This window comes from Barbus barbus, assembly GCF_936440315.1.
Source record: "Barbus barbus genome assembly, chromosome: 37".
In the NCBI taxonomy this organism is placed as follows: domain Eukaryota; kingdom Metazoa; phylum Chordata; class Actinopteri; order Cypriniformes; family Cyprinidae; genus Barbus; species Barbus barbus.
Window position 1 is genome coordinate 23,124,223 of NC_136715.1, and position 17,002 is coordinate 23,141,224.

General features: G+C 39.5%; 1 protein-coding gene across 2 annotated transcripts in view; it reads left to right on the forward strand.

Moving 5' to 3' along the window:
- LOC306856922 (band 4.1-like protein 1) overlaps positions 1-17,002 on the forward strand; it is a 211,815-nt gene that overhangs the window by 44,886 nt on the left and 149,927 nt on the right. For both annotated transcript variants that reach the window (XM_079396478.1, XM_079396479.1), the window contains exons 3-4: positions 8,424-8,536; positions 11,209-11,370. In XM_079396478.1, coding sequence (XP_079252604.1) covers positions 8,435-8,536; positions 11,209-11,370 — 264 coding nt within the window. In that variant the 5' untranslated portion in view covers positions 8,424-8,434. The remainder of the gene's footprint in view (positions 1-8,423; positions 8,537-11,208; positions 11,371-17,002) is intronic.

The window sequence follows — 17,002 nt, forward strand, 5'->3', positions numbered from 1 at the left end:
GTATGAGTCCGTGCCTCAAAACTTTCCATCTCACTAATAAACGTTCTACGTTTTATAATTATTTGTTCCTCAGTCTTTACTGATTTTCAGTTTTGTGTAGGCCTACCATGCATATTTAAAATTTGTAAGTTATCTGTTATTTTATATTAGGCATATAGCATGGTGTATTTTTATTTGTTTTATTAATAAAAGTTAGCTATATGTTCTATGTTGTATTTTGTTGTTGCTTGAATTGAATTCAAGCAATTGATGCCGAATTGCCATTCATTTAAAAATGAAAATAAAATACGCACGGTGCTTTTACAAGCTATTTAAGCAAAGGAAAGTGAGAAAACTCAAGCGAACTAAAAACAAACAACGGCTTGACGCCGAATTGCCACTAATTTGAAAGTGAAAATAAAACACGCACAGAGCTTACAAGCTATTTAAAACCGAAGGAAAACGAGGAAAAGAGAGAAGACTCAAACAACGTCCACCCCTCATCCACCGAGGTGATACCGGTAAGGTGTTGACACGCGTCGATTAACCAGTGGGAAAATGTCCTCACGGTCACAACCCTACTTGATGCCTTTCTTTCCTCCTTTCGGAATCCTTGCTGAACATGCGTTGGAAATAGCAATTGCATTGTCCTCCTCTGCCACCGAGAAAAACTTACAGACCGGCGAAGACATGTTCGCAAATGATGACATAATGAGCACAACACATGCTGAGAGTCACTGCAGTTTAAAGCTGCAATCACTTGCATTCGGAAAGAAGATGAATCTCAGATCAATCAGACTGATTGATTGATTTACCAGCAAGCATACTTTATCGGATCTAGTTATCGGATTTAATTTATTTATCGGAGCAATAAAAATGACGTAATTTTCTCTCATATAGGTCGATAATTTATCGGTCCGATAAATATTGTGCATCCCTATTATAAATCATTTACAAATGATTAGAGGATGATGAACTAATCATTTACAAACATGACTATACATTCACAAATGATTAAGTAATATGCTAACGATTTACAAATCTGTCATAAATTATCTTTAAAAAATAGCATCATGAAATAACCAAACAGATCCTTAATGGTTAATTAATAATTAAGTTACTAATTAATATATTATTAATCACTTATAAATCATTGAAATGTCATCATTGTACTGTTATCTCAATAAACATTATAAATCATTTACAAAGCTTTCTGCATTCCCTAATCTAGTGTAGTGTAACTACTCATCAGTTGTAAATGTTTTACAAACTTTATGGTTTCCAGTTGTGTGCGCGTAAATATATATATACACACAAACAACCTGTAACCGGAAACATTTTATATTATACACCTACAGATCATTTGTAACGTGTAAACAAGATCTACAAATGATGTGCAATTGTTCCACAGGAACATGTGCTGTAATTACACTCACCTAAAGGATTATTAGGAACACCTGTTCAATTTCTCATTAATGCAATTATCTAATCAACCAATCACATGGCAGTTGCTTCAATGCATTTAGGGGTGTGGTCCTGGTCAAGACAATCTCCTGAACTCCAAACCGAATGTCAGAATGGGAAAGAAAGGTGATTTAAGCAATTTTGAGCGTGGCATGGTTGTTGGTGCCAGACGGGCCAGTCTGAGTATTTCACAATCTGCTCAGTTACTGGGATTTTCACGCACAACCATTTCTAGGGTTTACAAAGAATGGTGTCCTGGCTAGTAGGCTGTATCACATGTGAGGGTACTGCAGGTGGCGGATCATTAATAGCCTTTTCTCACAGCAGCTGGAATAGGCCTAATTAAATTGATCATTTTGATGGCGGATTGTAATCCAGAAAGGATTATATGTTTATTAAACACATGTAAGTGACTGAAATTAGATTATATTTTAGTTTTAAATGTGCATCTGATTACAGATAGGCCTTGCCCACATGAGAGTACACAAGTTGTATTTTAAAGAGAACCAGTTCTAAGGAAGAATAATTTGCTTTTTGGGTTAAAACAGTTTCTTTATATGGAATTCGATTGGTATGATAATTAGAGATTAGATTGTACAGAAATTGAAATCTACATGTAACGCTAACACACACTACAAACACATAGTCACGCAATGCTGATGTTGTTAACATTAACATTTTGAGAACAAAATATAACAATAATAATTTGCATGTTTTGATGTGATATGAGCCAAGCGATCGTTAGATTTAATCACCATTGGTAGCGTGATTTATTTGCAATGTTGTTTTCCTCAGTTGGTCAGAACAAAAGTGTCAGACTTGTTACTTGTTCAGATGACAATATCCAGTGAAAATTCTTATTTGGGTCGTACTTCCAAGATGTAGGCTAGAATCTGTGATTCTGAAGTTCAGTATCCACACCAGTGCAGTGACTGACAGCCACCACATCAGAACATTAGATTTATCCGCTCCGAGGCGGATCAAAAAATATTTTGCTGTGTACTGCGCCTCTGTTGTTAAAATATCATCTGTAATTTTTGTAAAGTTTTATGTCTTTAGCAGGGGAGAGAAGGAATCCACATGGACCAGGAAAGGACTAAGAATTAAAGGATATAGCATTGTGTGTACAGCTGTCATTTTGACATGCTGCTCACTCTAAACAGTAGAAATGGTCTCACAGTCCGGGTGGAACCAAGCCAGGATCCAGAACCAGACCGTAGTCTACTATTTGAGGACCCATGGATTAGATCTTGGACTAGATCTAGAAATTGCTTTCCATTTTTGGATGCAGTATTCATTACAAAATCAGTGAACAGAATAGTGGTGTTGCAGTGGAACCAGTTTTAAATGGCAAGGTTTTCTGTGGAAAATATTCCCATGTAGTAGACCAACCTCTGTTTTGTCTTTACAGATATCAGATGCTTTGCTTTCAGTGCTTTGTGGTACAAATTTTCACAATACATTGTTGTCCACTGTCATCTGTATACGGTTGAATTAGGGGTGTACGATATGACGATTTTTGATCGTGGACGATAAAAATGTCTCCACGATCTGCTTTTGAAGAAATATGGTAGTATCGTGCTACAGAACACATTATGTCAAATACAGTTCTGGTCTCCGTCTCTATATACTGTACAACACGACATACAGCAGTAGAGTTACTCTGACAGGACACTGCACTTATTCGCGATCGCAAAAGTACATTATTTGCACACAAGCCTTGCTGGTTAAATGTTTAATTTGCGCGCTGGTCTGACGTGCGCTTTTTCTGAGCGCATACACCTGAAGCACGCACACGAAAAACCCTGTCTAACAGCGCCTGATTGCTCAACTAAATTATCTTTTGCGCTAATACTGTCAAACACACACAAGGTTTACATACAGACTCAGTTGGTCATCTCCAAAATGAATGCGAATAGTTAAGAGAGAAACAGATGCGTGCCTGTATATTAGATGCATGTATGTCTTAAAGGGACAGGACACTAAACATGCTGTCGACTGTCATTAAAGGTATAGTTCACCCTAAAATTTAATTTCTGTCATTATTTACTCACTCACATGTTGTCCCAAACCTCTATTAATTTCTTGTGCTGAACCCAAAATAAGATATTTTGAAGACTGAGGGTAATCAAACTGGTCCACATTGATAGTAGGAAAGAAAAATCCTATGGAAGTCACTGTGGACCAGCAACTGTTTGGTTTTCCACCTTCTTCACAATAACATTTATGTTCAGCAGAAGAAATAAACTCATTCAGGTTTAAAACAACTTCTGTGTAAATTATGGTATAAAAATAAAACATTATGACAGAATTGACAGACAGATGACAGAATATTTATTTTTGGGGGAACTATTCATTTAACGTTAACAAAACAGAAAAACGCAAAGAGAAAAATCACTCAGTATTCTTGACTGAAAAACTTTAATACAGTTGCTTTAGGAATCAGTCTATCTAGTGTTTTATTTTTATACTTGTTCATTCATTTCATTGAATGCTCCTGCTAAATACACCTATTGTACCTGAAAATAAAGCACTGTTTGTTTTATTTGTATATTATGTGTATTTGTAATGTGTATCTTTGTTCTTATTTTTTAATAAGAAAGATAAAATAATGACAAAGATTTTTTATCTTCGCCCACTTTGGCCTAAATATCTGCCATGCATCTTTGTCTTTCTAGTTTGGCTGTAATGCTCAGACAACTTGTAAAACCAAAATAGTAAAACTAACATGACAAAGAATCGTGATAAAATTGTGAATCGTGATATTAAAAAAATAAAATCGTGATATGATATTTTTCCATTAGATCAAAGGGTCACGCTTTATATTAGGTGGCCTTAACTACTATGTACTTACAATAAAAAATAAGTACAATGTACTTATTGTGGTCATATTGTATTTCAAAACACTTTTGCTGCTATTGAGGTGGGATATGGTTAAGGTTAGGGACAGGTTTGTAAGGGTTACAGGTGACAGGTGTAAGGGATGGGTTAACAGTGTAATTATAAATGTAATTACATAAATTAATTACAGATGTAATTACATATAGGTATTTTTAAATATATACATACAATGTAAAAACAGGTATGTACACAATAAGTGCATTGTATCAAATTATTAATTTAAATGTAAATACATATTAGTTAAGGCCACCTAATATAACGTGGGACCGATCAAAGTACTGCAAGTCCATAACACTGTGTCAAACAGCTGGGTAGGCAGTGCAAACAACAGCCGGTCCAAAAGGGCAGAAATAATCCAAAAGTCTGATGAGCAGAGGAATCAGAAGCTGTGCACACAGACAACAGTGCATAGACAGCCAGCTCAAGACAGAAGTCAGCAACAGGCAAGGGTCAGTAACCAGTGAGCAGTCCAAACAGGTGGTAACAGCCAAGAGGAAGTTATAAAAGCAACCAGACATGTAATGTAAGGATCAATACTAGAGAGGGAAGACTGAAGTCAGGTGAATGCTGGCAGCACAGACTCCACTGTAAAGACAGTGGAAAGTCAGGCACACACACAAAAAAAAAAAAAATGCACAGACAATACCCCAAACACTCAGGCACAATTTGTGCTGTCTAGCTCTGAGTCTTCAGTCATGTCTATTTATTGGTTTTGTCTTTGTGTACTTTTGCAACACACACAATCCAGCAAACACAAGAGGAAAAGAAGCACAATATAGAGAGGAAAGCATATGAGGAAAAGGTAAGTGCAACTGCCCAAGCAAAGACTAGACACATGCTAACTAAGTGGCATGGTAAAGGGAAAACAAGGAGGCAGGACAAGAGGAGTCCATACATGGTGTAGCAAATTAGCTCAAAGTAAGATGAACATAATTTATCATAACGGGTTGTTATCAATTATATATTCATCTTCAGGAATTAACTGTAGCATTAACAGTACAATAAAATGATTTGTTCGTCCGCAGTACGGATAGTTTCAGTCGTCTATTGACTCTAAGGAAAATTATTTCTCTGGTCACTGAGAATAATCTCCTTCTTAACACGTCGCTCATAGAGCGTGTAACAAAACCGGAACGTTAAAGTGACCTCGTTCTGTGAGCTGCAGACACAGACAACCAAGTGTGAATACATATGGATGTTTATTAAACTACACTACAGGGGTACATGTAACATTGAACTAAACACAAACATGCATACATTAAACACAGATGCCGACGCAAGGAAGGCATGGAGAGAGTGAGAGAGAGAGCACGCTCGCGTGCACGCGCAAGGGAGAGAAAGAGTATAATGGCAGGATTTGCACATCAGCTGACACAACCTGTTAGAACCATCAAAGAATTACATCACCTTAATCAAAAGTGGTCGAAGCCTAGAAGCGCATCTAAACATTATCAAGCGGTTGCTTGCACTGGTTTGTTGCAATGTGTTTCTTAATTCTTGATGAATTCCTTTAGGAGTGAAAGCTTTGTCATTCCAGCCACGGGTTGATTGGTCCGAAGTTAAGTCGCCAAAGTTACTGAGCTCAAAGCTGCCAGGAGCTCGGACTCCCCCCGAAGGGGAGTCGCTAAGTTTCCACTGTGATATGCGTGTCTCTAGGGCACCCAAGAGATAAGAAAAGAGAGAAGGTCTTTTTGGGTGTGGAAGGAGTTTTATCTGGGTCCAGCAACGCCCATTTCTGGTCAGTTCGACCAGTAACAACGCACATAGTTTTGGCGGGAGAGTGTTCCTTTGTCTCACTTACACCTCATTTGCATGTTTTATGACTTCTGCTGGACCAGTGTAATTCTTCCCACAGTGCTGTAGGAATATTATGATGCATTTCACGAGTTCACAGTGTACATCATTGTTTGAGAAATGAAGAGCAGATCATTTTGATATGAAGAAAGAACCATCTAGCATATATTAAACCAGAGATACATTCATACACCTGAATATAGGCGTTTAGAGTCAAACTAATACAAGTAAAGGGTTGTAACAGAACAGATAGTCAATTCTGCCTAGCATCTGACAGTGGGGGGAACAACCACTGGCAATTACGCACAATATAAATGTAGAATTTGGGGCCAGGTCTGTGAGTTATTTAGCTAATGTCACAGGTTAAAAGGGGTCTCTAAGACATAAAACCACAATGACCATCAAGGATCATAAGCAGACGCTACAATGGCCAACACAAAGACAAAGCTAGGTGCTTTAACACAAGACAAACAAACATACTCAAAATAAGGACAGAATGTAAAAGACTGCCAAAGCTAATTATATAGTTTTTCTCATTTATCTCTGTATCTACAATAGGAAAGGCATAATTTTTCATATATCTGCATATTTTTGAGTTGTCTTTTTTACTGCAATCAAAGATGTGATTTAGCACTGAAAGCTGAGTAGCATTAATCATACTGTTTTTTTTAAGGAGGCATACAGATACAGTCATGGCCAAAAATATCGGCACCCTTGCAATTCTGTCAGAAAATGCAACCCTTCTCTCAGAAAATTGTTCCAATTGCATATGTTTTGGTATTCACGTGCTTATTGTTTTTGTTTGCACTGCAACAACATAAAAACAGAGAAGAGAAGTCAAACTTGATAATTTCACACAGAACTCAGAAATGGACTGGACAAAATTATTGGCACCTTGTCAAAATTGTAAGAAATAATTGCTTTTCAAGTGAAGTGAAGTGAAGTGACATACGGCCAAGTATGGTGACCCATACTCGGAATTCGTGCTCTGCATTTAACCCATCCATAGTGCACACACACAGCAGTGAACACACACACACCGTGAACACACACCCGGAGCAGTGGGCAGCCATTTATGCTGTGGCACCCGGGGAGCATTTGGGGGTTCGGTGCCTTGCTCAAGGGCACCTCAGTCGTGGTATTGAGGGTGGAGAGAGCGCTGGACATTCACTCCCCCCACCTACAATTCCTGCCGGCCCGAGACTCGAACCCGCAACCTTTGGATTACGAGTCCGACTCTCTAACCATTAGGCCACGACTTCCCTTCAGTCGTGGAGGGAAGCACATCAAGCATGTGATGCTGCTGTAATTTATATTTAGACACCTGTGGCAAGTAACAGGTGTGGGCATTTCGTAATTACACTTGCAACCAGTTAAAATTGAGAAAAGTTGACTCAACCTTTGTGTTGTGTGTCTCACTGAGCATGGCGAAAAGAAAGAAGTATAAAGAGTTGTATGTGGATTTGAGAGAAAAAAATTGTGGAAAAACATGGAGAGAATCTCAAGGCTACAATGCCATCTCCAGAGATGTTAATGTTCCTGGGTCCACTGTGCGCAATATCATCAAGAGGTTTACAGCCCATGGCACTGTAGCCAACCTACCTGGGCATGGATGGAAGAGCAAAATTTATGAAAAATTACAACGAAGGATTGTTCGAATGGTGAATAAAGAACCCCGATTAACTTCCAAACAAATTCAGGCTGATTTGCATACACAGGGTACAACAGTGTCAGCTCGCACTATCCGTCGCCATCTGAATGAAAAGGGACGCTATGGTAGGAGACCCAGGAGGACCCCACTGCTTACACAAAGGCATAAAAAAAGCAAGTCTGGAGTTTGCCAAAACTTGTGACAAAACCACAATCCTTCTGGGAGAATGTACTGTGGACAGATTAAATAAACGTAAATCTTTTTGGTAAAGGACATCATGGCACTGTTTACAGAAAAAGAAATGAGGCCTTCAAACAAAAGAACACAGTCCGGTATCATGAAATCCAATGATTACCAAAGAATTTTGGGGTGCAAAGTAGTGGCCAGTGTCAGAAAGCTCCACCAGAGGTCATGGGTCTTCCAGCAGGACAATGACCCAAAACACACTTCAAAAAGCAAAAAACATTTCTAATGCAAGCAAAAAAATAAACTTGTGAGTACCAAAACATTTGCAACTGCAACAATTTTCTGAGAGAAAGGTTGCATTTTCTGACAGAATTGTAAGTGTTCCGATATTTTTGGCCATGACTGTATGTGGAGAACAATGTAATAACTTTTTTTTTTCTCTTTTCAGGAAAAGTGACTATGAGGACTGAGACAGGGCCTGGGACTGAGGTAACACCCCAACATAAGGGTACTGAAGTTACCATTCCAGAGTCAGACTCTAATGGTAAAATGGCAAAAGAGGTAGGGAATTTAATTGTTTTAAATGTCCAACTAATATTTTAGACATTTGTTCATTTATTTTTTTTCTTTGAAAACTTGTCCACCAAATCAAAGTCAATGTAGTCAACCAACATGCAGGAAACCATTTGGCAAGAAAACGTCTCTGGTTACACATGTAACCATGGTTCCCCGAGAGGGAACGGGACGCTGCGCCCCCTAGGAGGCACTATGGGGAATGCAGTCAGCATGACCGGTGTCTGAAGCATGTGTGAAACAACGTGGCCCATAACGTCATAGGAAGCACATAGGTGTCCGGAAGCACAAGAGGGCACCTGCTGAATACGTCATCCACTTAGCTGTCTGAAGGAGATGTAGACAGGCAGGCAGAAGGCATGGCAAGGGGGCGCAGCGTCTCGTTTCCTCTCGGGGGAACCATGGTTACATGTCCGACACAAATCCAAATCCGACCACGCCGTGCCGAGGCGCATGCCTGTTCTGGTGGGAGAGTACCAGCCTTAGAAAGGGGCCATGCCACTGACGCCACGGGCCGCTCACACAACATGGCGAAAATGGGGGAACCTAAATAGATCAAATGGAACATCCGACCCAAGTTAAGAGCACAGCTATCCTCAGATAGCTATGCTATGTGAGCAGAACTAGCCTGGATACACAAGACCACTGAATAGGCTAACTAGAAAGCCTCTTGAGGAGCTCAAGAGATCGCTACTTAAATCCCAGGTAAAGAGAGTAGCTGCTGAGCTAGAACACAGCTATCTTCAGATCAGATCAGGTCGTATTAAGGCTTGTGGACCAGAATAACATAGCTGAGATAGCCTTCCTACAGAGCTGCCTAGACCACAGAGAGTGGGCCATCTACTTACAACCCTAGCAGGGGAGATAGCATTGTATAGGCAAAGGCTCAAGGAGACCGCTAATTAAAGACCCTAAGAAGGGGAGCAGTCACTGAGCTAGCACATAGATATCCTCAGATAGTTCCTAGGAAGGGCTGCTGGAAGGGGGACTGACTGAAACTACCCAGACCACAAAGAGTGGGCTGTCTTCTTATGACCCAAGAGGTGAGACAGCATTGTGTAGGTAAGGGCTCAAGAGACCGCTGCTTAAAACCCTAAGCAGGGGAATGATCACTGAGCTAGCACATAGCTATCCTCAGATAGCTAGGCTCTAGGAAAGGGGACCACTCTATAAGAGGGCTCACCGCAACTGCAGCAGAAGACAGCTAACCACAGGTCGATGTATTCAGGTAAACCCGTCCTGCCATAACCGTGGCTGGAATATAACCACCTTCAGATGGCGATACTAAGAAGAACCCCAATCCTTGTCGGTCCAAATAAGCAATACACAGCTAGCGTAGATAGCCTTCCTGCAAAGCTGCCCAGACCACAGAGAGTGGGCTATGTACTTACAACCCTATCAGGGGAGATAGCTAGCTAAGCACCGTGTTATTAAACAGGAGCTCACAAAAGGGAGATGCGGACCCTCCGTAAATGATTTGCTAAAGAGGGAACACAAACATCACAGTCAGTGATCAAAGCCTGATGTAAGCTGAGGCCATAACACTAGAGGGCTGGACACAGCTATTCTCAGATAGCAGTTCACTCAGATAAGGCTGAAGATAGACCAGACCACGGAAGTGTAAAACAAGTGTAAAATTATGTAAAACCCTGAAGGGGAGACAGTACAGTCCATGCAAGGGGCTCACGGAGACCTTTTTTATTTTTTATTAGCAGTCTCCGAGCTGGAACACAGCTACTGTCGAATAGCAGATTCCTAGACAAAGACTTCAGCACTTAATTCGGGAGAACTTGTGCCAAAGGGAACCCAACCTAGTTAAGGAGCCAGGCTAGAACATGCCTGCCCTCAGACCACCATATTCCAGAACAAAGTAAACTGGGCTGGAGCATAACCATCCACAGACAGCTAAACTCTGGCTTAGCACAGGAAGAGACATTCCCCATAACCACTCTAGGTGCTGAAAAAAATATATTCATGACCAGCGAGGCTCTCCACTAGTGTTGCTTTCGTCAACGAAAATTATGACTAAATATCATCGTCAACGAACCTTTATCACGTGACGAAAATGAGACGAGATGCAACGTAAATGCTGGTCATGTGACGATGACGATAATTAAATGTATAATGCAATATTGTTGACAAATAAAAACGAGACTAAATGTGGTTTACAAAATAAAAACTATGCTAAAATGTCTCTTCATTTTCGTTGACTAAAACGAGACGAAACAAAATGTTATAATGTTATTTCGTCTCGTTTAGTCGCATTATTATTATTTTGCAGTATTTCTGTTTCCGGTGTCTCACTTCAGGTCGCACTGCGCAGACGCAGGCGACGTCACTTCCTCAAGCCCCACTCGCGGCATTGTTTAGAAGACGAAAACAAAGGCATTGTTTCACACGTCCTTCAGACACCGGTCATGCAGACTGCATTCCCCATAGTGCCCCTAGGGGGCGCAGCGTGGAGTTCCCTAGAAAGGAAACCACAAGACAGATGATTTTACAAAGAGGACCCATTCCTGTAGACTCGCATGACTGCCTAATTGAGTTTTTTCCAAAAAAAAAAAAAGAAAATATTTTAACGATTAACAGATGTGGAAAAAATATTATGTAATATAAACTGATATAATGTAATATAAACTGATAATATATACTGATTATAGGATGTGAAGCCTCATGATGACTCTGGAGATGTACATGATCCATCAGACAGAACAACGTCCAACAAAAGCCCAAGATCCCCTCAGAAAGGCTCCAAACGCTCCAAGACTATTCCCTTTAAAATTGCACTTTTGGACAGTTCTATTTATGAAGAGAACATTGAGGTAAGTAAGGTTTCAGTGGTGTCCGCATGACAGTTGTCTTTATGCCTCATGTGAAGCACTAAGAACCCTTTAATAAACTCAACTGTTTTTGTCACTGACGGCTTTGAATGGAATCATTTCTAAATTGAAACTACCATAGGTTATTATAAAATACACTTTCCCACATAGTGATGTTTTAGTATGTACAAACTCCAAAAAACAGTTTGGAAAATGCAATAAAAACAAGATTTTTAACTTTTTCTTTAACCTCAAAAGTGCTGTTTTTTCAAAAATTTCAGCACATTTTCAATTGTTTTATTACAATACACACAATCACAAAGTATCCCACAACAAGGGACAATACAAGCCAAAACAAGAACAAAACACCTCCCAACAATCAGATCTGTTGCTGCTCCGAAGAGCCATGTGAACCATATGGATTACAATCCATGTGTGCCTGGTCTACCACTCCAACCGGCTTAACGCTAGTGGCCTATGGCTATTTGTGCCTGGGCTACCATGCTGACCGGCTTAACGCTAGTGGCCTATGGCTATGTGTGCCTGGGCTACCATTAACAATATTGGCTTATGACTATGTGAGCCTCGGCTACCACACCGACTGGCTTAACTCTAATTAGCACTATGTGTAATGTTAAGTAACAAAATGAATATACGTTGCAATCCGATAAATAAGACCCCAGCACCCACCTGAGCAAATATCATAATTTAGTCATTTGATAACTGCTGTTACTTTCTGCACTTCATCAGTCCCAGCGGCAGCAAAACAGCTTGTCAATTCATGTACGTGCAATAAGACAGACAAAGTTAGACTATGCATGCTATTTTACTCTCTCATTCAAATAAAAGTTGTCAGAGTTACAGTGCACAAAACTCCTAGGTGGACTGACCAAGAATGAACTGAAATAAAAGCATAATATAAATGTTCTTTCTTCGTTTTCTGAACTACACAGCACAGCGAGAGCACACTTCACACAAACAACATTTCTCTGAACAACACTACCCATAATGCTACACTACCCGTGCTTCTGACATTGCAGACAGCTGAAATCAGCTACACATTCATCACAATGAAAACATCGACCTTAGAAATAACAAACGTGAACATTGAGATAATGCCGATGTATATGGTAATCCCCCTTTAAAATGCATACTCAAGAATGCTTATTTCATTTACCCTGTTTCATGTCTGTTACTATCGGCGTGTCTTCAGCGATTACATATGCTCTAAACTGTGTTTTGCTCTTGCTGTATAAACACAAATACATTTAGCATTTAGCTGCTAATTGCATTGCTGCTAATATGCTTAATATTTTGCTCCTGCATACAATGCAAACTGCTAACATGACACTTAGTTTAAACTTGATTATGGTGGCTCATTTTTTTATTCAATTAGGCAGACTATGCAATTCACACAGCGATATGAATTAGAATGTCAGTGTCAACTTTATTTATATAGCACCATTAAAAACAACAACTGTTGACCAAGGTGCTGAACAAAATATCAAAACCTTCAATAAAAACAATTACAACATGACATTATACACACTTAAAAATCACCAAATACACAAATTAGCTAAATGCTAAGGAAAATAGATATGTTTTGAGCTTTCCCTTAAAATCATGTACCGCAGTAGCAGTTCTAGTGTAAACAGGTAAACTGTTCCAGAATTTCGGTGCAGCAAAGGAAAAAGCATGATCACTTCTCAGTTTCAACCTAGCCTGCAGAACATTTGTCTCTGGTTGGATGACCTCAGAGACCTTACTGGATTGTGAATGGAGAGGAGATCAAATAAATATTCAGGTGCTAGACCATTCAAACATTTAAAAACCAGCAGCAACACTTTAAAATCAATTCTGAAACGGGCTGGAGGCCAGTGCAGAGAAATTAAAACTGGAGTAATGTGTTCTCGTTTTTTCGAACACCTGTAAGAAGCCTGACAGTGGCATTCTGTACCATCTGAAGACAGGCCAAAGATGACTGATTAATGCCCATATAAAGGGAGTTACAGTAGTCTAATCTTGTTGAAACAAACCCAGACAGCAAGCAGTGTCGTCCCAGATCCGGCCCACATCTGTCCGCATGGATTTCACACGGGCCAGATGTGGGCCGGATCTGGGCCAAAACTATGTTGCTGTCTGGGAAAGAATTAATCACTTTTTCAAAGTCCTTAAAATAAAGAAATGGTTTTACTTTGGCTACGACTCAGAGATGGAAAAAAATGGTTTTGATTAAAGAACTAATCTGTTTGTTAAATTTTAGAGAGCTATCAAAAAACACACAATTCTTCACTAATGGTTTGACAAATGGAGACAGCGGACCAAAATCTAAGCAAGAGGAGCTAAAGGTTTCTGAGGATTCAAAAACTATAATCTCAGTTTAGAAGAGATTAGGGCTGCAACAACGAATCGATTAAATCGATAAAAATCGATTACTAAAAGAGTTGGCAACGAATTTCATAATCGATTCGTTGTGTCGCGCGACGCGGAGACGTTTGATTATTAAAAAAAATAAAATAAATAAACTTTAGTTGAGCGCGGAGCGGAGTGAACACACTCGCCCCCGGTTTCACAGACAAGGCTTAAGTCCTAGACTAAATTGTAAGTCTGAGCTGTTTCAGTTGAAATAAACTTGCACTGACTGATCTCAAAATATATCAGTGCCTTTGTTTTGTCTCAAGATGCACCCCAGTAATGTTTTATTCTAAGGATGTTTATAAAAATGAGTTAAATGTCCTAATTGAACTACGGCCTAATCCTGGCTTAGTCTAAGCCCTGTCTGTGAAACCAGGCCTCGGTCTCTCTCGCGCACGGGTGCTAGCAGAGTTCGGCGCCTCATAGACAGGGCGGAGCTAAAATAAAAAACGAGCGGAGGTAGAGGAAAGATACATGGAAGGCAGAGAAATCCGTGCGACCCAAGTCATCCAAGGTGTGGGAGCATTTCACACTAAATAAACAGAAAAAGTGTGTTAACTGCAATACAAAGTGTCTGAACAAAGTAAGTGTGTGTGTGTGTGTGTGTTTGAGTGTGTGCATCTGCGAGTGTGTGCGTCTGCGAGTGTGTGCATCTGCGAGTGTGTGCGCCTGCAGTGTAGTGTAGAGAACAAGTTCTGACATTCAAACAAATCCTGTTAAATTTTCTGATTTGTATTGTTCTTTATTTTTTATAAATTATTTATTGTTCTGCAGGTGCTTGTCTACGTGGTTAGGTGACCCCTCTACCAGATGTCTTGCGATAGGCTTGTTTTTTGTAAATTTCTAACTGCATCTGGCGTATCTTGGCATGTGTAGTCAGCTACCTAGGGCCGCTTACTTCTCTTCTTTATTAATTTTAGGCATTTTAGGGTGATCTAAATGACAAATGTCGAGAGCGCATAATGTTACGCGATCATGTAATGCACGAGCACGCATCTCTCCACTCGCAAGCGGATTTCTGTCACTCGCACAAAACTGGACGTGTGCTTTTAAATCTACATTGTTCTTTTATGAATTGGCTCGGGTCTCACTCAGATATTGTGTGTATGCTCAAACGTTATCCTCGCATCACTGAAGACCAGAAAAGCTTTTTTTTTCTAATTCAAGTGAAGAGTAGGCTTTTCTCACTAAATGGAATCAAGCTGAATATAGTTAGCCTTCTCTAGTTATTAATTTTATTAATACTTATTTTAGTTAAGTGCTTAAATTGTAAATATGCATTTATTAAATTATTTTATGTAGTGCATTTGTATTTTGTTGTTTTTGTATATAATTATAGAAGCATATCAACCAGGTTCCAGAAATAATCACTAAGGCTGCTTCTGAAATAAGTGGGGGTGCTCTCTTAATGCACATTTTCACATATTTTGTCCCTTCTATTGCTATCAATATGCTGCTACTTCGAGAGCGAATCCCGCATAAATATGCAGATGCCATTCCCAAAACTTTGCAACGTGTGTGTGGGCAAAAAACAAAGTTCTACATTTTAAATGGATTGCCTAGAAAGCTTGCAAAGAGTGCTCATAACCAATAAAGCTGTCACTCTTTGTTCATCGCGATCTCACAAAGTTCTGTGAGTACCAATGAATCTCACACTGTGCAATTAATAGCCTATATAATATAGACCTATTAACATCATGTATCCAACCCCTCCCCCCGGCCACCCTCTTTTGAGGCAGTGCCCCATTTAAAATGCTCTAGACACGCCCCTGTTGTTCTGGCAGCTCAGGTGGCACTTTATTTAAAAAAAAAAGTCTATATATTTGGCAGATGTAAAGCATACATGTGTATGTTTTTTGTGTTAGTCCATTTTTATTTTATTTTATTATTATTATAACAGCTCTGGGATGTTCAAGGAGCAATGTGTTTGTGCACTTTCTAAATATTTTAGTTCTGTTTTTGAATAAAGGGTTGGAAATGAATGCCTTGTTTTTGGTTTTTTATCCGATTCATCGATTAATCGAAAATATAATCGACAGATTAATCGAGTATTAAAATAATCGTTAGTTGCAGCCCTAGAAGAGATTAGAAGAGCATTCACTTATCTTAGACGTTGATTTTGCTATTCTGAAGCACGCTGCGAGCTGCTACAGCAAGCACTAGTCATATATTTGAATGATGAGCAGAGAGCTCATTAGCTACCAATACAGGAGAGAACCAATCAGCTGTGCCATGTGATAATGATGTCATTAGGTCAGTCTGAGTTAGACCTATCAGACTGCGCTATCTAGAGTTTCATGCCAGAACTCTGTATTTAATTGACAAAAGTATAAAGAAAAGATTTCCAAAGTTTTCAATGACCAACGCAAATGTATTTTGTAAATATGAACAAATTTTGTTTTTGACTCATTCCAAAAAAGTTGGGACAGAGGCAAAATAAAGGTGAAAAGGTTATAGAATATCCCTGTTAAACTGTTTTGAAGCAGTTCACAGTAAGCAGGTGAATTGGTAACAGTGTTAATTTCGTTGATGAAGACGACGACGAAAAATATTCGTCAACGAACCTTTTTTCTGTGACTAAGACGAGACGTTGACGAGCTAAAACTAATATCTGATGATAAAAACTATGACGAATTTTGTTAAGATGAGACGGGACTAAAATGTTATTTGAGGACTACCGGACATTCAAAATACATCCTATAGGCTAAGTTAACTGTCTTGTCTTTCAAAATGTGCGTCTCTGTCATTGGATAAGGTGCGTTTGCATGGCAGCCGCAGTGGACGGATAGGCTACCAAAACGCAAACTAGCGATCTGAAACAATGGCCTCAGCACCCGAAGGGTTAGGGAGTGGGTGACCAGATGTCCCGTTTTTCCCGGGAGTAAAAATTCATTGTCGATTAACTTAAAGTCAGTGAAGGTGCGATAGGCGGAAACACGCTGATAGAAGTGCTCTCTCTCGCGCACGCTCCACTTCTTCAGTTCTCATACAGCGCGCGATCAGTTCTCAGTGCTCAAATACACACACAGCAGTCCAAATGTCTCTCATGAAGAGTATCTCACGGAAATACAGTCCGTTATGGTTTAAGTGATCTTAAACAGGTGTGAAAACTGAATGTATGTCAGTAGGCTATTACATAGCCTACATACCTTCCATCTTAAATGGACAGCATTCCTAATTATCTGTGTCATAAATGTTAACCAACAAAAGATGTTAAATA